This window comes from Thunnus maccoyii, chromosome 17 (genome assembly GCF_910596095.1).
Source record: "Thunnus maccoyii chromosome 17, fThuMac1.1, whole genome shotgun sequence".
Lineage (NCBI taxonomy): Eukaryota > Metazoa > Chordata > Actinopteri > Scombriformes > Scombridae > Thunnus > Thunnus maccoyii.
Window position 1 is genome coordinate 28,129,518 of NC_056549.1, and position 20,393 is coordinate 28,149,910.

General features: G+C 42.3%; 1 protein-coding gene and 1 long non-coding RNA gene across 3 annotated transcripts in view; one reads left to right on the top strand and one right to left on the bottom strand.

The window, feature by feature from the left end:
• bach2b (BTB and CNC homology 1, basic leucine zipper transcription factor 2b) overlaps positions 1 to 17,683 on the top strand; it is a 105,702-nt gene extending 88,019 nt beyond the window's left edge. For both annotated transcript variants that reach the window (XM_042391107.1, XM_042391108.1), the window contains exons 4-6: positions 3,127 to 4,632; positions 13,260 to 13,466; positions 14,945 to 17,683. In XM_042391107.1, coding sequence (XP_042247041.1) covers positions 3,127 to 4,632; positions 13,260 to 13,466; positions 14,945 to 15,469 — 2,238 coding nt within the window. In that variant the 3' untranslated portion in view covers positions 15,470 to 17,683. The remainder of the gene's footprint in view (positions 1 to 3,126; positions 4,633 to 13,259; positions 13,467 to 14,944) is intronic.
• LOC121882694 lies at positions 13,353 to 17,756 on the bottom strand. The gene is made up of 3 exons (XR_006092151.1): positions 17,675 to 17,756; positions 13,531 to 13,768; positions 13,353 to 13,442 (listed from the first exon to the last, which is right to left on the bottom strand). It is a non-coding gene; the product is annotated as an uncharacterized LOC121882694 (long non-coding RNA).
• Between the last annotated feature and the right edge of the window lie 2,637 nt (positions 17,757 to 20,393).

Consider the following 20,393-nt stretch of genomic DNA (forward strand, 5'->3'; position numbering starts at 1 on the left):
ATACAGTTAAGCAGTTAACATCATGCTCTGTAACATGTATAAGAATCATGTAGATCTAAGTGACTTTGATAGAGGGTTTAAAGGTCTGAATGAATGATGAACACCGAGTATGATGTGAATCAGATGATCTAGCCTCCTCACCAGATCTCAACCCAACTGAACACCAAATGAGGGAATATCTTTTGGGAGAATGCTGTTTATCCCTCCAGTGCAGTTCTAGAGACTTTCAAACAATAAAAAAACCAATAACGTTAACACATGGTTATGTTAACAGCTTTTAAATTACTCCCAAAATGCATTTGTAATGAAACAAGTCTCAGCTGTTTTCTAAAGGTAATCTTCACTGTAATGGTTCATAAAAATGGTTCTCATGAATAATAAAATACACAAAAGGTTGGAAAGCAGAAGTAAATTTCTGTCACTGTGTTATATTGTATCTACGCTGTAGTGGTTAAAATGGAAAGCAAACTGTAACTGATCTATAGTGGCACCAAACACAGGTCTGTAGCTACTATTGAAGATACTGGAGTCATTTCCTCTGGATTTTTTTTCTGTGAATCTGGAGGTTTTAGCAATTTGGGAATTTTTTATGGACTTATTCCAATTTTTTCTAAATTTTAAATTTAACCAGTAAATAAATTTAGGCCAGTAAATAAATCAAAAAGTGAAGAAATCCATGGGATTTTGCCGACTATTTTTTTATCCCACATATGTGTTCCATGCTCAAAGACAGCGTTTAGAGCTTACTAAAGAACTGTTAATTTAGTAAGTCAAATGTGAAAAATCATTCAAAATGTTATTCATGTTGTCTGTTGTTTATATTGGGAAGAGGGTACTCAAGATTTTAGTATTTAAAAAATAAAGACCATCTTCATTTTCATAAACAGGTGCAGTAAGAACATCAATTGTAGATAGTATCATACAACCCTTTTAAACCCAGTTTCAGTTCAGTATAGTTGTTCTGGCACATAATCACAAGATCATTTGAGTTTAGCTGAAAGTCTAGTTGGGTGCTTCACATTTTAAAGCTATAATTTACATATCTGTTCTTTAATCACATAATCCCTCCCTGTATTTTGGAGTCATGTTCCATTCAAATTGGCACAGACACATCCTCCATTGTGTTGTTGAGTTTTGAGCCTCTAGCATGTATTGTCTATAGTTTCACAAAGAAGTTTTTTGGAAAATGAACAAGAAAGAGGTCCACAAAGTATTGACTCTATGAGTTTTAAACCTCTAAAAAATGAAAAGCAGCAACCTAGCACACATATTTATTCAACTGCCAGAAAATCTATAAAGCCTGATGATTTAATACATTCTTAGATGACCTCAAGATATTTTTTACTGACATATTTGTGTTTCCTCATGCATACTGCATAGTCGTTTTTCCAGGCGGAAAAATCCACAGAGTAAATTCTGTGGTTTTAAAAGCTTGATTATTTAGGAGGGAAAATCCTGTTTTACTAGTGGGGTGTCTGTCAGAGACCGCTGGACCTGGAAGCTGCTGCAGTGCTCACAACAGTGTATGTCGTTCCACCTAGGGTAATTCATCTTGTTTTTCCAACAAAGCCAGCAAAACAATCAGTAAACAGTTGGCTCATTAAAACCACATTGTGCTGCTCATCCCCTACATCTGGAAGCCTCTGTTAAGTCTTGTAAGGAAGATTTTACATTACTCAGCCCCTGAAAAGGTGCTTTGTACTGTAGACCAAACAATACCGTCCCAGTTTCAAAGTGAATCCATTGTAATTGGGTTCATGAGCGCACCTTTTCTCTGTTGGGTTTGATCGCATTCCCAGAGTGCCTAACAGTAATGTGTTTGTCACCAGAGAATGAACCAGGATAAAGCTGCAGGGATTGGGTGTTAGAGCTTGAGTAAAGTGATGAACACAACCTAGTGTGAACCTCACGCTGATCTCCAAACAGCAGACAAGCATTGTATTAAAGCCAGCTCCTCTAGCTCCTTTCTCTCATCTGTGTGCTCAGTGACAACAGCAGCAGAGGGCAGCCTGGACTTCTGCAGGCTCAGGAGTTTACCTAATTATCTGGCATTAAGTCCAAATGGAAGGCTTCCCTCTATCATCCCACGCCACATGGCCACAACAGGGATAAGCCACAGTCTTACAAACCATTAGGCTTTACAGGCACTTGACCTGAGGACGCAGGGCACTAACACAGAAAGTGAGGCTTTTGGGCCATGCCCTGATTGGAGTACTTGTAGTACAGAGCACTGCTAGACACATTCATGTCAGTGTTGTGAGGGCAAAACTCTAAAGGGTAAGCAAAGCAGGTATCCAGGTATCAAACCTTTTGTTCGTAGAACCAGCAGTCTACTGTCAATGCCTGGTCAGATTCCTAATCTTTTAAGTTATTCCTTAGTCAAATAGTTTTGCAGATTTTAGAGCATTTAGTTTAGGCAGCTTGTGTTTAAACAACATTTAACTGTTGAGAACCTTGGCTTGCATTGTTGAATGAAAAAGTGCTTCTCAAATAAGATATCAGAAAGTATTAGTTTTCTATCTGTATCGAAACTCTCAGAACAATACCAAACCTCAGTACCAAGGCTAAAATAAAAACCAGACCTTATGTGTAATTCACTGAGCAAACCACAAAGATCTCCACAAATCCTTTCTTAAAAAATACCATCATTTGACCATTGAACACCATTCTTGAGGCAGCATTTTCTACTTGGAGTCCTGCTGCCAAGAGTAAATACATGTAACAGAGTGAATGTAAAGCAGGTAAATGTATGGGACTAACATTTGTGCTTAGACATCCTACATCAAGAAGTAAGGGTTTTGCAAATGCAAAGCAGTGACAGGAGTGGGTGTAGGCAAAATCACTGATATGACCACAGACAGACAGTGGTGAAGGGCTGGAATGTCCCACAGGTTGTTTTTTTGCGAATATTAGGTGGACACAGACACTTGCCAACTGCCCCAGAGCACCAGTTCTTATTTACTGCTGTATAGAATGTTCAGTGCTGACCCCATAAAAAGATTAACCGGTACTTTACAGTGTTTGTTTATGGTTGTTGGAGCTGTCGGGTTTTCTCACCACACTCCAAGTGCTCTGAACAATGGCTGTGCTGATGGTAATGCTGGCAATTTCCCTGTTTTTTTGCAGGTCACTGCCAGGGGATTCGCCCCATTGTTGCAGTTTGCCTACACTGCTAAGCTGTTACTCAGCAGAGAAAACATCCAGGAGGTCATCCGCTGTGCCGAATTCCTGCGCATGCACAACCTCGAGGACTCATGCTTTCGCTTCCTGGAAGCTCAGCTGCGCAGTGAGGAGGATGGCTTGCTGCTCTGCCACAAGGTGGCGGTGGAGGCCAACAACTCGGAGGATGAGACCATGCAGTCAGAGGCGGAAAGGCCCACCTCCCCCAGGGCGCGGCGTTGTGCTGACGCCCTCACCTCCTTTCCTGACGATGATCGGCTAGCAATGGCTATACCCAGTAACTTCACGGATGGCCGGCTGGACTTTGATCGGCATGGATCGTCAGACCTGCCACGATGCCCCAAGTACAGGAAATACCAGTGGGCTTGTAACAAGCACAATAATGACACCTCCTCATACACCAGTACCTCAGTTTTTCCAAGCACATTAAAGGAGAGTGGCGTTAGCGGGGCAGTGCCGGGTCAGGGCAGGCTGCCTTTGGCACAGATCAAAGTTGAACCACAGGCAGAGGAAGAGGCCATCTCATTGTGCCTGTCAGGGGATGAGCAAGATGTCAGGGATAAGGACAGTGTGACAGCCATGGAGATGGATAACCCCATATCTGTGGAAAGAACCAAGAGAACCAAGTCCCCTTCCTGCCTCCGAGCCTTCTTCAAGAAAGGGGTGGACCTCCCCAGTCTGCCCAACACATCACAGCAGCTATTCGCCAACAGACTTGTCTGCCCCCAGGACAAAGGAAACTCTCAGGGAGATCATAAAAAAGACTTCAGGCCTTTCACTGGGGAGCTGGGTCTGTCTGTTACATCCCCAAAGGACGTGGACGGTTTCCCTGCAGGGTTGTCCCTCAAGTCCTCCTCCTGCGATGGGGTCTGCAAACAGGAAGTTGAGCTAGACCGCCGTAGTGTCATATTTTCCTCAGGGGCCTGCAACCGTCTGGGAACCCCAGCGCATTCCTACCCTGGTGGGAACTCTTTGGAGATGGAGCTCTCTGAGCACATGCCAAAAGGCCTGTGGGCTGGAGCCAGCCAGTCCCTCCCCACCTCCCAGACCTATTCTCCCAGCACCACTTCCACTGAGCCCCCACTCCTGTGCCACCCACGGCCCAACACCAGCTGCCCAGTGCCAATCAAAGTGTGCCCACGCTCGCCACCTTGTGAGACACGCACCAGGACTTCCAGCTCCTGCTCTTCATACTCCTATGCGGAGGACGGCAGTGGAGGCTCTCCCTGCAGCCTGCCTCAGTTTGAGTTCTCCTCCTCGCCATGCTCCAATGTGGCACGCTGCCTCAATGTGGACCAGCAGGAGCAAAGTGTGGGAGGGGATGCCCTTTTTAACCAGGTGCGGCCCAAGATCAAATGCGAGCAGTCCTACGGCACCAACTCCAGTGATGAGTCGGGCTCCTTCTCAGAGGGAGACAGCGAGTCCTGCCATGTACAGGAGAGAGGGCCAGAGGTGAGTGTTTAACATTGTCTTTCATATGTAACACACAATGTAACGATCACACTCAATTCCACCTTGGCTAATTATATCGCAGTGGCCTGCTCTCTAGGTCTGCATTAGCAGTCATTAAATCATCATGTAATTGAAGCAGGAGTGCTCAGTATAAGATTTACAGCACCACCAAAGGGCACAGATGTGCTTTGATATTATTAATCTGCTTTATGCACTGCTGGAGATCTGTGTAATGAGTCTGAATATGTGAGTCCAAATGCACTAGGACAGTCTAAATGCGGGAAGCTGTGATACTGATTTTAAGACTGTGATTGGTTGATCATCTCAGCTGGAAGTAGTATGTGTCTGAGAAACACTGCAAGCAATTGAAGTGTCAGGATTCTCTCAGGGTAGAACTGCCCTCTGAAGTGTTTCCCTCTGGCTCTGTTTGTCTCCCTGCCAATGCCAACTAGCCTAACCAGCTCATTTTATCCCAGCTGAAACACCATAATCCCGCGCCATAAATATGCACATGCTCAGTGTAGACTTGCCGACTTCTGACATTTGTGATCTATCGACAATTAGCTGAGATACACAGCTGCGGCGCAGTGTGTGGTGTGCTGCAAAGGGATTACAACCAATACATTACAGCAGCAATGTGCTATGGCCATAAAGTTTTAGTGGGCGGCGGTTGTAGTGAGTTAAATGTGAGTGGGCGAGAGGTTCAGCTTGCTCTCATGATGGGACTGTAGTGCAGCTCAACAGTGCTGACAAGGATGAATAGCCAATCTTCTAATCATCCTCCCCTAATCCACCTGGGCAGACAGCCTCCAAGTTGCAGACTAGACGACTGTTGTTGTTTACCGGGTAAAGATCAGTGAGGGACTCTGTAATTCGCAGATGGAGCTCAGCGCAGGTGTAATAACATCAGAATGAGCAGCTTTCCCACCTGAGGGAAGGTGAAAGACAGTAAAATCAATTCACAAAGAACAGCTTTGCTTCCTCGTAGCGCTGCTGTTTACCCACTTTAATGATTAAAATTTCCACCTGCGTCTCAGGCCTTTCGCTGACACATGCTGTTTCTGTCAGGTGAAAACCTTTTATCTCCGAAATATCTCTCAAATGCTGCCAGGAGCTGAGTTTCCCAGGTTGGGATTTGAAATGCTTTTACAATAAATTATACATCACACTCAATCAGTCATGAGGTATTTAAATGTCGCTAGCACTAGTCATATATGTCTTCCTCTAGACTGTGACATCATATGTTGGCTGCTGCAGAGCTTGAACTTATGACCTTTTGGCTCCAGGAGGCCATCTTGATTCTTGTGATATTAAATTCAGCGATGTTTGCTCGAGGTGTAGGCAGAATTATATTTGATGAGCTTGGTGGAGAGCGCTGCTCTAAGTGCACAGAGGATGCCGAAAGAGAGAGAGAGAGAGAGAGAGAGAGAAAGTGGTGCGTTGCCATGGCAATCAGATTCACAGAGCAAGTCGGTGTGTTGCAACGGTTGGAGCTACATGACAGGATTGTGCTTTTCCGTGGAAAGAATTCAGTTCCGCTGCACAAACAGGGCTGCGAAATAAAGAGGCTCAGCAGTAATGTGTAATTATTACCTTCATACCGTGGCACACATCACCCATCACCCTCAGATTTATGGGTCTTTGAAGAGCCTGCTGAATGTACCACAGTAAATGATGTGGGATTGATTTACAGCGCTGAGCTATCAACCAGCCCAAAAATGACTAGGAGACATTTCAGCTGCCTTTGTCATTTCTTTGTGTGGGTATGACTTTGTTTATATATGTATGTGTCAGCCATTGTAGGTGATCAATTACTCCACATAATATCCTCTGTCAAACCTGTCGTCTCACACAGTGTTATCTGCCAGCTCCAACTCACTATCACAGGCTGTTGATAAGATTCCTCATCAATGAATGTTTCTCAGATCAGCCTGCTCCACAGTTTATTGCACCAGTCAGTCTAATAGCGGAGGTCACAGAGAGGTACTTACAAAATGAAGCTCAGTGTTAGGTTACTCCTCCTAAGCCTTTATGTGGTGAAGAAATGCTACCTCACGCTTCCTGGGACACTCATTTTCCTACCACCCATCTCTGTAATTCGGCCGTACAAACAAACACAGGGAGAAAGCTGGCCTCACTGTGTTTGCAGAGCAAATGGCAGAAAGCAGCTTTGGTAAAAATAGCTGCAGCCCAGGACTGCGGACTGGACACAATGAATCCCGATGAGGAAGGAAGTTGTTAAAGCGTAGGCCAGTCTGACCGAAGCCTAGTCATTCAAGGTAGCCTGTGTCACTTGAGGTCTCTGGGCAGCTCCCGCTCTGTGGTTATGGACTGTTTCGTTCATATGAGCCACATCTATGTCAAACTAGCAATCCCTTTCACACAACAGTCATCATAGGCTAACTCTAAAAGACACACCATGTAACATCTGAAAGAACAATAACATTCCTCTCTCACAAATGAGAGAGAGTTTGATGTACTGTCCCACTGCGGTTTAGATCTGTCTATAAACTGGTCTAACTTACTATGACAGCAGTATATTGTTCAAGTGATAGTCGGACTCACCTCCTACACAACAGCAATGATGGAATGAACTATTGTTATATTGTGCTTCAGAGAAAATCATGCTCAGTATGACGGGGATATAGGGGTGAAATTAGAAATAAGAGATAAAAATATGGCTTTAGTTCATATGGATATAGATATTATTGTGTAGCTGACATTACTGGGTCAGTTCACACACTTTATGACTCTTCTCTGCTTGTGAATTAATGGCATCATGTTTTAGCAGTTACCATGATCTCATAAATGCCAAAATTAAAAGTTGAATCCAATAGCAACAAAACACATTCCCCCAGTCAATACACTCTGTGATCAGTATGCTGATGTCTAATGTGAGCTAATAAACTTTAGAGACGTATTGTCCTCTCCACTTATTTTACTCTTGCACTAAATTTTAGCATTTATCATCGTCCCATAATTGCCAAATGGCCATTTTTTAGCCGAAGTTACATAGGCTTACTTTAATGGCCTTTATTGTAGCTCTCTTACAGCTTCCCAGCAAAACCATGTCATGACAGGTGACTATCTTATTTCAGTGAGAATACTGGAGTATGCAATCAGCCAATGTTGTCTATGCTGCCACAATCCCACTTGGATTTGACCTTGCCACTGCAACCACCAGAATCTCAGCTGAGGATGTATTACACATCTCTCCACAGCACCATTCGTACCTCAGCCAGTCTCTGTCTCTCTCTTTGTGTCTCTCAGAGCTCCAGTTCCTGGTTGCAGTGTAGGCGTTGAGCTCATTCTAGCGTATCGTCTGGCCACAGCGGTGCAAATATTGATCTCAGAGCGAGTGGGAGGAATGAGGAAGTAGTCCTGATACATCAGCACATTGTTTTATTTTTTCATCAGGCAAAAAATGAACTAGAGTGAACGTGTGACAGGAAGTACACAGACCTTAATATCAGTTCCGCTACCCTTACACAATGCCAGAGAACCTTTGCTCTACTCTAGATATGATGTGGCTGTGGTCTGAGTCCTATTTGCCATTCATACTGATAGCTGTGGAACTGTTTACTTATTTTAGTCACACGTGATAGTGATAATATATGCATGAGATGTCAGATGAAATCCTAGTAACTAGTGCCTTTTTGAAGTGATGTTACTCTTTCATCCTTGAGCACTATGGCATGCAAGCAACATGAAAACATCCATCAGTGTCATCTGGAAAAGGAGTGTGCATTGGAAATACAGTGTTTTGAGTCTTGTTTGCACACTGTGTGATATGTGGAAGGAGGCTTATTGAAGTTTAACATTTGGGGGCGTGTTTTCCCATTCATGTACAGCTTAAATCTATATTTAACTTATAAAAAATGTACTTATGGTAATACAGGGAGCCTTATTTTGTAGCCTCCGGAGTACGCAGAGGGAGACTTGTTCAAATTGAGCGAGAGGAGTGTTGTTTAGCCAGGCATTTTACTTTGAAACCTATATTTATCTAGCTTGATGCATGTACAAAAAATGTAGTAACAAGGTAATGAGATATGGTGCCTCTTCATTACCCCCCAAATCGCCCCTGGAGTATCTGCTGCGTCGCTTCGGAGTGCTGAGCGGGAGCGGGACAAATATAGAGGCCAAACAGAGGAGATATTTTTGTGCTCTTATTTGTCGTGTCTGCAGAGAGGAAAAGAGGTAGTGTGTGGAGTGTGTGATCAGGCTGGAGAAGAGATCCCCAGGATGCTGCTACAGCTGAGTTACTGCAAACTGTACAGTATGTGGGCCCTCGGGGCCAGCTGGGGCACAGAAACTACTCTATTCCTCTTCAGGGCTTTCAATCCTGTGGCAGTCCTGGAAGCACTGAGACATTTAGCATCCAGCTACCTTACAGTGGTAATCTGCGAGATTCTTGTTGTGTTGATTTTGGCGGCGTTTGTTGCTGCTTGGCGGTCGGTGCCGTGGGTTATTTTTCACTGACATTCCCAGAAATAACTTAGCAAACAAACAGTAAGTTAGCACTGCAAGTTTCTTGTTTTTGTTTTTATTTTTGTTTTTTGGTGGTGGTGTTTTTCGGTTGTCCTGTTGATTGAATTTGATGCTTTTTTTTCTCAGTTAAGTACCCATTTCTTCTTGTGATTATTCCAAACAAACTTTGCTGCCAGTAATGCAAAAAGCATCAGAGGATTTCTCTCTGGAAATATCTACGTGACCCTGAACGCTTGGAACTTAAGTGCAGTAAAACAGTTGTTTATTATCTGAAAATGTTGCAGATTATTACTTTAACCCCCGGGACACAACAGTTACCACTGAACCTCTCAACATTATCTTCATTAGAATCTGACTGAGGACATGCATGTGTGCTGCTGCTGTATAATCCTGTTTACAAGCATGTGAGATGTAACGGGGTTAATTAAAGAGATAGCATGAAACACTGATGTGCAGGATTCTTCTAAGTGGCACTTTACAAGATAAGATCTTATTTTATTTTGGATTCGATAAGGGACAAGTATTACACAGACCTGGACCAGAGGTGTCAGGCAGGTGTCTCTTAGAAAATTGCTTCAGCTTTTAAAGCAAACTGCCAGAGAAAATATTTGTGTGCTGAAGCCTCGGGGCTTGTTGTGAATGGAGACAGTGCTTTTGTAGTGTAGGGAGTGTTGAGTCTTTAGAGCAGGTCAAGAGACTCCAGGTGAGCGCAGAGCACGGTGACCCCACCCAGTATAGGTCATCCATAGACCCTGCTACAACTGCCCTCAGCTCTCCTCCAGCTGCAGGCTGCCAGCTGTCCAGCCTCACACACTGCAAAAATATCCAGCTCTACTAGTCTTCATATCTCTGGATGTTGTTTTCTTAACCAGCAAAGAAATCAGATTGTTTTACTGCAGTCAGCAAGACTATTAAAGGAATATTTTGGGAAATATGTATACTCATATCGTAGTGCAGAGCTGGAGTCAGGACGTGGTTAGCCTAGTTTAGCATAAACACTGGAAGCAGGGGGAAACTAGCCTGGCTCTATTAAAGGTTTAAAAATACACCTGCCGACACGTCTAAAGCTCACTGAGTTAGTTTAATCTGTACACAAACAGAAATGTAAACACTTGTAGTTTTAGGGGAGTTACAACAGTGTATCCATCCCTCCAGCACTTGTGCAGAGTCTCCAGCTGTAGCACAAGTTGCTAGATGTGGTCAGCGTGCACTGTTTTTGGTTTTGGTCTCTGTACAGGCAGAGTAAAACCAAACCTGGCAACCTCGTGACAGGACGCTGCACACCGTTGCTGCACCTGGCTGTTGTTCACCAATATGTAACTCCCCCTAAAAATAAAAATTGTCATTTTAAATTTCAAATGAGATATGCTAATTAGTGAGCTTTGGAGATGTTGATAAGTGTGTTTTAGAATTTGTGACATCCTCCCCTGCTTACAGTCTTTATGCTAAGCTAGGTTAACCACAAACTGACTCCAGCTCCGTACTTAACACACAGACATGAGGTTGGTATTGAGCTGCGTATTTCTCAAAATGTGGAACTATTCCTTTAAGGATAATGGTAGGGCAGTATTGTCAGGATTTTATTTAAAGGAACAGTTCAACATTTGGCAAAACAAACCAGTCTAAAATGATCAATCTTGTGACTCTGGGAAACAAAAACTTTTCAAATCACCAGTTTATGAAAATAAACCAGAACTAGTACTGAAAGAAAAGCAGGTGAAAATAATCATCGCCTCCTGAATTTTTCACTTGTCCTACATAAATAGAATTCTGAGACTTGAACATAGATTATTTTTTACCAGTGCACACTGCCAGGACGGAGGCCCAGCACAGTACTGGTCCTGATAACAGATGAGCCCTACTTTTCACTCTGTACCCCATTTGCAGCATAATGACCCAGAGAAAGAGAGTGAGTGAAGGTGGGGAGGAGACACGAAGAGAAAGAAATGTAAATCCAGAACAGTTGGGTGTGAATTTATGACCAGCGTTGAAGCGTACTCTGTCATCCCAGCCTTGCTGCTGAACTGGTTCTCGTGGTGGAGCAGCTAAATTTAGCTGTCCCCAGCGTAACGAGCGACTGGTGGATGAGGGGGAGAAAGAAACCATCGCAAGGTCACAGCGTCTCCTTCCCCCTGTTTTTCTAGCCTGATTCATCCAAAGATCCCATCAGATTCTGTGTCTGGAAAGCGCTGTGCATTATGGTATCTAATCACAAACAGAGTCATCTTCTGCTCTGCTTTAGATGAAGCTGGCAGCTCAGAGTGATGCTTTATAGCTTTCCCCGCGCCTCTCTTTGAGGCTGGAGTTGTCATGCCCTGGCAAAGTAGCGAGAGCCAAGTGTGGCCTTGAAAGCTCGGGCCATTATTTATTCATGTGTCTGCATGCAGATGTCGAGCTGAGATGAGAAATAGGGCTCCCGGCGGCTCAGAGGGCTGCACTTCTAATGAGGAAACTCAAGCCATTCTCTCTCTCTCAGGGATAGATTGACATCTAGATTTGCTCTTCAGTGAGGAGTAATTTCGATTCTGTCATGAGTAGGCACCTTGCTTTATCCCCCTGAGTGCAACGCTTACACCAGGTGACGCCTCAGCCACTGCTGTGTACCGTCTGGTGTAGAAACGGAGCTGCGCTGCCTCTGCTGCAGACGAGTAAGCGGGGTAAGGGTCTCCGGGGAGCATCTGGCCCCGCTCGAGCAGCCAGGTACAGGTACAGAGTATGGAGTCACATCACTCGCTCCTCTTTCTCCTCTCTTCCTCCTTTGTTTGACTTTGTTCTCCCTGCACTCCACAGAGGCAGCCACAGAGAGGGAAAGGGGAAGAGAGGGGAGAAAGAGAGAGCTGCAGCTCCTCTCATCTCTGCCAAGCTCTCCGGCTGTCTTCCTCTGGCTCTTTGTTATGCCTCCACTGCTTCCCTCGCTGCCTAAAGCTACAGCTCCCTGGTGCACACAGATACTGCTGGGGTGGATCTGCCTATGATGTGCTTATCATAAGGTTTGCCATCACCTGAGGGAGAGAGGATGATTTATTGTTGCTCTCCAAACTGAGAGAAAGAGACCAAACACATGCAACCTTGATATGTTGTCATATCAGCGGAGAAATATCACATGCTCTTCTGATTTTGGTTCGTGTTCCTGTGCCAAATCACTGCTTCTGCATTTATCCCACTAATTCTTTTGTTCTTCAGCCGTGAAGACTGGCTGCTAGTTGCCGGTGCAGATATTCATGCCCCCAGAAATCACCTGACACTGATTTGGATCAGGTTGACAAGTCACTGCCCCCCTCAATCTGTCATGCTGGCACCTTTCCAGGTGCTAAGGGACAGATGGAGAGGGACTCTTTTCTTGGATCACCTTTTCCCCTCTGCCTGAGATTGTGCTACATGTTAAATATGAGGCTGAGAGAGCTGAAGTGCTGCTCTGTGTGGCATGTGGAGCAGTGCTCTTTTGCCATCTTGTGCTCAAATGGAGTAACTGTCTTATGCCAGTATAGGCATCAATGGTACATTGATTCACCTACGTGTAATGCTCCTCTGTTTACAGTGCCTGGTGAATTAAGCCATAATCCTTCATTGACCTCCTTTGTTTAATCACAGAGAGAATGTGTATAAAAGAGAAGCAGTTAGTTAACGAGTTAGAGATGTCTTTTTTGCTGTTGATGTGAATTTTCAATGCAAAGTCCTGAATTTGCCACCAAAATTAAATTAAATTGTATTAAATACAACTGTAACTAAGGGCTGTAGATAGGATTGTAGAAATCTGGGGAAATACCAAATGCTGATGTATTTTTGGCAAATTTACACATTTTGACTATGAAAAAAATACCCGAATCCCCCTTAAAAAAAACCCGTCATGTAATTTCTGTTTGTACAATACATGAGGTTGTTCAAACCTGAAACTTTCCCAGACAGCCCTGAATGCAGTTTGTGAGTAAAGTCAAAACAAAACAATAAAAAACATTAAATTAGCAATTTCCATTTCCATTTATCCACTTGGTAACGGATTAATCACTGTCAAAAGTCTATAATTATTCCAGTGGCTCACTTCAGTTAATTTTGTACATTAACTGTATAAACAACTGACATCCACCTTAATAAATACTCACATAAAAGACACCTGTCTGATGTTTTTCTTCCTCTTCCAGGTGAAGCTCCCTTTCCCTGTAGATCAAATCACAAATCTTCCACGGAACGACTTCCAAATGTTGGTGAAAATGCACAAACTGACCTCGGAGCAGCTCGAGTTCATCCATGACATGAGGCGGCGGAGTAAGAACCGTATCGCTGCGCAGCGCTGCCGCAAGAGGAAGCTCGACTGCATCCTGAACCTGGAGTGTGAGATCAGAAAACTGGTGAGTGGACCGCTTCCACCTGCACACTGTCACCATCTGTCATCAGACACAACAGTGATCTCACCTGCTACCTGGACCGAGTAAAGGAAATGATGATGTAATGAAATATGATCTCTCAGATGGTGTTGTTTAGAGCAGCTCCATCCTGTCAGCACGTTCACACCACTGGAGTGCCCTCTGGTTGCCATGCTGACGGTGTAGCAGTGTGTGTGGGCTGGTGAAGCTCTGGTTCAGTCTGTAGGCTACTGTCATGCTTGAAGTCTTTGATTTGTTGTGTCATTCTCCAGAAATATTACACCAGTCTGTTAAAAGTTTTATGACAATAATAATAGTAAACTTTTAGCACCTTTTATCCATGATATACAGCTCAAAGGTCTCGCAGACTGGCCTGCTCTAAATGCATGCAGCCAGAAAGAGCATATCATGATGTAAGAGAAGAATTATTTCCCACCTGATAGTTGATAACCTCATAAAAAATATATTGTTTTTAGCAGCATTTGAGATTACACAATATGACAGGAACACTAAGAACATGGGCTTTGTCGGCCTCTAGTGGCAGCATGATGGAAATGCAACAATATCATACTTTTTTTTTTCTCCTACAAATGCTTATAGCCTGTAAATTATCTCATAGTCTTTCACAACACTATCCAATCAAAAAAGTAATATTTCATCATATGAAACACTGTTATCATAATATTGATTTTGTTTGTAATTTTTTGCCAAGAACAAAGCTTTTTAGCCTTTAAAGCAGAAATGATTTGGTACATATGTTACTAGTGAATGGAATTTCAAGAACCATCAGTGTTAGGAAATATATAACAACACACATTCGTCAGTTTTTAGTGTCCCTCAGAAACTCGTGTTGTTGCATTTCTGTATTTGCAGTGCCATATGTGCATCATCAGATTGGTGAACGTGTTTCTCAATGTGCTTGTGTTTATTCATTTGTTTGATTTTTTTTCTAAATGCTGCATATGTCTTGCAGATCGTTTCTTTTTTTGTTTGTGTTTTGCATATTTGCTGGTGTTGATTTAACCCGGACACCACATGTAAATCACTCCCTTCCTCATACCTAGTGCACTGTATTTACTTTCTCTGATTTTATTTGAGTGTTGGGTCTGTGGTATGTACACTGCTTGTTGCTAAAAAAATACCACAGTGCATTGTGGGATACATTACAATGTGCAATCCATTACAATCTGATGACTCAGATGACTGATCAGTGTCCAAAATCTCAATTTATTGTTCCATAAAGAGACAAATACCAGTGGTTTATGGAATAGTGAGTGACAAACTGACAAACACAGCCTAACAGAAGTTGAAATACTGAGTGTTTTATTAGTAAATGCCTGTCACTGCTTACAAGCTCAGTAGACAGTGAGTAGGAGCGTTTTGTACTGCTTACAGTCAAAGTCTGCCTTATTCTCTGAACCTCTAAAGTGAGTCATATTATGTGTGTGTGTGTGTGTGTGCAGGTGTGTGAGAAGGAGAAGTTGCTGACAGAGAGGAACCAGCTGAAGGCTTGTATGGGTGAGCTGTGGGAGAACTTCTCCTGTCTGTCGCAGGAGGTGTGCAGGGACGTCCAGCTGAGCCCAGAGCAGGTCCAGTCTTTACACCACTACTGCCCAGTGCTGCGGCCCGCCAACTCCACTGCCGGCAGCAACGCTGCCCATGAGCCCAAGCCTGCCCCCAGACCCGCCCCCGCCCCCACCACCACCACCACCACCACCACCACCACCAGCATCGACCTCACCACCCACTCGGGCTCGGCCACACCGGAACCCAGCCTCCACGGGTCGCCAGGCCCTTCGGAGAGTGAGCCCGACTCGGCCGTCAGAAACGGGGCGGACAGAGATATGGACGGCCAAGACGCCAGCTTGTACACACAATCAGGGCTGTCCGTGGAAAAATCCAACCAGACGGTAACAGTTGATTTCTGCCAGGAAATGACTGACAAATGTACAACTGATGAGCAGCCAAGGAAGGACTGCACCAAGTAGTGGTGGTTCTCTGTGTTGTTGTTTTTGATGTTTTTTTTTATTATTTAATTTTACTCTTCTGACAAACCCTCTCTTGGGGTTGTTGAGACGGTCAGCCTCTGCCAGTGTTCACTGAAAAACAAGCTTTGTTTGTATTTATGTCTTTTTGTGCTGTCAGTTTTTTGTCTTTTTTTTTTCTTTTTTTTTGAACGGTTGACACTAAAGTTGTCTTAACAGCAGCAATACTGTTCTCCAGGTATTCTCCTCTTACCATGACAGAGTGGGAACTTCTCACCAAACCCTTACAATGGTGCTATACTCGCCCCGGCAGCAACCTCTACAGTGGAGACTCTGTTCTTCATATCTCACACATCACAACTCAAAGTTGAACCTCATCGGACCTAAACAGCAGCTCTCTTTGTCTCTCTGTGTACCAACAGTATCTCTGTTCTTGCCTTTCTCTCTCTTTTTCCCACTCTGTCTCTGTCAATCTTCTCTACCTCTTTCTGTCTCTCTCTCTCTCTGTCTCTCTCTGGTTATTCTCTCGCTATATCTCAGAGGCCCTTTTCGTCACAGCAATTCAAACTCAGGAAAAAGAAAATCCTCTGAATGTTCAACCTAATTCATGAAAAATGAGAATACAGCTTCTGTACGTGAGGAAGTTGCGATGCAGTTAGACTGTAAAATGTTCATATGCAAAAATGTCTTCAAGCGTCTCGCATTTGTATTTCTGTACAGGAGAACTTTGTACAGGCTGTAAACCGAAAACATTCCTCCTTTGCCTTCCTCAGCACTGAATTGAAAGGAAAAAAAAGATTTTTGCAGGCAGTTAAATGGCTATTTTTTCTCCCACTCATCAGCAATACCATTGTATTTGGATGTTGTAACGGTGACTTTCAAGTGCTTGTTTGGCAGAAATGTATATAGTATGGAGCATGATGACTGTAACAGTGATTTTGTACAGGTAGAGGCTTAGATGTTTCTTTTCACCGGGGTTATATCAAGCACCTTTTTGCTAAGGGAAAATCTTTGCTTTGCTGTTTCCTGTCCTGCCTAATGAATATTCCCCATCATGGTGGGTGTTCTTATACTCAGGAAATCAGCTCAAGACACATTTAAACACACACATACAGTACATACAGACACATGCGCCAACACACACACATGTCAGATTTTGAGCCCCATGCATGTATAAAAGTTAGACGTTCAAGACGTGTTTTTAACGCGCGGCTCAGGCCAGCTCCTCTCCACCCTTGACTCCTCTTTAAATGTGAAAAAAAAAGCGTTCTGCCTTGTGTTTTTGGAGGAAATCTTATTTCTTATCAGTATTTAAAGATATTTTTTAAAATTAGACTTAGTTCAGGCACTTTGTTTCCAGCCCCAGGCGCTCAGAGCCATTTAGCACTTCTATGAGGGTCTTTGTCTTTGTTTCAGACCCCTTAAAATTCTGAGCCTGGAGCACTTAAATTGGCACTTCAAGAGGAAACATCTTGCTGATATAACTATATCAATATACAGTAAAGAAAAAAATTCTATGAAGAACACGTATCGGAAACCTCTCTTAACACAAAAGAAAGCTAATGTTTTAGTATCAGAGTGTTCACTCCTTATATTTGTATTTCTTTAGGAATTGAATAAGCTAATTCAGAATTCATTTGACGTGAAAGCAGTGTATGTGTTGTCCAAATGATTGAGTAACAATCATATAAAATAGTAACATGTTTGCCCTAATTGTGCATTTGTTTGAACATCCTATTTGGTGATGTGCATGCATGCTGCCTATAGCTATAAGCCTAGTTAGTTTGTCTAGCTTCTGTTTGCCTCGTAAGTTCTCTCTGGAGCAGTCTGCCTTTAAAATTATATATTTTTTAAATTAATTATTAATGTATAAACAAGCTGAGTTATCTCGACGGTTGAATTCAATTAGAATGTGAAGCTTTATTCGTTGCTCTTTAAAGCCCCAATCCAAAATGGTGCCCCATGTTGATGTTACCTCCAGGCTAGCTGCTCTTCCACTAGCTTCTGTAACTCAACACAATCTCTTTTAGCATTTCTTTCATTGATTTTTCAAAACAAATTTAAAAAAAGGAATTGTGTTCTTGGAGTTTACTATCCAAATCAGCGTATACTACAACACCTGCTATTAGAATTTGATCCCTTCGTGATTCTAACAAAGTAAACAGTTGGCTTGTTAGCATACAGAAAACAGCGTTCATGAAGTTTTACCAGCATGGCAGCCCCCAACATAAGTCATCATAGCGGTTAGTTTATCCATGGTATCCACCAAAGCTCTCTTCTAATATGTAGCGGACGTTCAGCCCTCTCTGTCCTGCTATTATCACAACCATGTCCAAACTAGCTGCGCTCAGTCAAAGGGCCCTCTGTCAAGCTGGAGACATTTAACCCGCTTGTGGTAAATGTTCATTGAAGGCAGCTGAAAACTGAAATACTTTTTCAACTAACATCATTTTATGTAATTTACTGTCATTATGGAGTCAACCACATGGCATACCGCGGACGATGGTTATGTTGAAGGGATTTCTAGCTTTTTACCACTTTACTTTATTACAGATGTCAGTGTGATTTTGAACAAAGTTTTCTTTCTTCTGGACCACAACCAGAAAATTCTGGTTTCACTTTGAAAACTGATTCATTGTGAGTTTCTGTAACATGGACCTCAAGTGTAACAGCCTCACGTCACACAGTTGTGTGTTTATTGGATGTTCATTTGAGCAAAGAAAAAGATTTTAAAAGAGACACATAGGATTCATTTGCTCATACAAACTGGGATACAGAAAAGAGAAACATTTAATTTGCAGATACTTAAGCAGATTTGTAACATTAAACTACAAATTTTGTCAGCAATGCTGATAAATACCCCTAATGTTAGACACCTCTTCTGGTTTGGGAATTTAATCAAAGCTAGGTAGTCTCACCTGAGTAGCCAGTTTACAACCCTAACTATTTGAATTCATGTTCACCACTAATATATATTGGATTCCATGAATTCCAAAAACGTCAGGGTTCTGTTCCAGAGTAAGAAAAACTCATTCAAAATCACATTTTCAATATATAATACATTTGTAATAATGCAAATTACTAAAAATCCATTTACAACATAACTTTGTTCCACATACCAATATGTCATTAAAATGACATAGAGTTCAAATTCTAGTAGAAAGGGCAGTAGTTTACTAATTTATCTTAGAATATAATAGCTATCAATAAAGAATAGACAGTAGGTAATGTAGATCATGGATAGCTAGCCTAGCAAAGAGCCACACCCCCTGTCACCCACCCATCCCCCAAAAAACATTGGTTCATTTTTTCTAATGTGTCTAGGCTCAAAGGCAGTGTTTTATTACTTTTCAAGATTATTTTTAAGGTATAAATTTAATTCCTGAAAAATCTGTATGGTCAGAAAAATCTTGGATTGGGGCTTTAAGGCTTGGATTAAATGTTGAAATTGAAAAAAAAAAAACATTTGAAGTTCTCCCCCCGACTTTTATTGATGTAAATTTTAGATGTAGTTTAAAATCTGGTCTCACATGTGAGACTGTTTCTGTTATACAGCCACAGAGTAACTCTTAAGTGTATTTTATAAACCTGTCTTTACATTTTTAAAAGACTGGTCCCTATTTTGTAGATGACATAGACACACACGCACAAACACATGCACCCACACACATACAGTATATATCCATACAATAAACACACACACAGTACATACATTGTGGCACAGCCTGAGGTGGGAGCAGTTGTGGTTCTTCATCGACTGGTGTGATTTCTCGTGTTTGTTCAGCCCTTTTTTCCTATTTGTGCTCTTTTCATTCTTGTACACATATTTACTGAAGCAGAACAGTATTTGCCCATGTGGAGGTTCTACCAGGTTCAAGCCAGAAAATTCAAGTGAAACCCTCTACATCACTGAAGCTTCTTTTCTGCAAACATTATGCAACTCATTTTCTGTTCATGTACTTTTTTTTTTAATTTGCTTCACCTTAAATTGAGGAGGCCCAGTGTTGCATTGCAGAGCACAGACTCTTCAGCTTTATGTTTTTCTGTTTGGAGAAAGTTTGTATTGTAGCAACTGTTGTAACAAAGGCCCCAGGGTATCTCCTCAGATACCCTAATAATCCCACAATGATCACTATCTTCTGGTTTTTCCATAGCAGAATTTCTATTACATCTGCTGTATGTTGTTAATTCAGCTTAAACCCATAGATTCCCATAGAGTTATGAAGAGATCTCTCCAGTCAGAAAAGCTTTTTGTCCAGACCTATAAACTCTTTGGCTTGCTGCATGCTCCAACACTGGCTGTTTGGCAAAAGTACAACAACAGGGATACTCAGTTTCAATGGTGAGATGAGTTAATGTCAACATCCTAATTACATCTTTAAAAAAACATAATTTCTACTGTTGTTCAAAGGGTTAGTTCACTCAAATTACCAAAAAACCTCTGGTGGTATCTCGCCATGCAGATAGTGTTGGTTTTACTTGTCCAGTGCTCACATCACTGAAAAATTACATTTAAAAAATTTAAAAACACAATTCAAAAAGTTCACCCCCATTAAGATAACTCCAGATAACTCAAAACTTTGGCAAAGAGAACCAAAACTACCCACATGGCCAGATACCAGTAAGTGAGAAAAATTATTTTTTTAAATTTGGATGAACTGACCATTTAGTGTCTCAGGGTGCCATTTGAACCTGCTCTCCATATCACTCTGAAGCAGACTTTTTTTTTTTCTTTTTGAGAGTAAAACAAAAACTCCCTTAAAAATGAGTTATTTTCACTTAAAGCTGCATTAATTCATTTTCTGGCCACTTGAGGGCAGCAGAACATGCTGTAAACAAGACACTGACATATTATCACCCTATGAAGTTGGTAACAACGTTTTAGCATACAGTTGCCTATTTATCCATCAAGTAGACACAGAGCAAC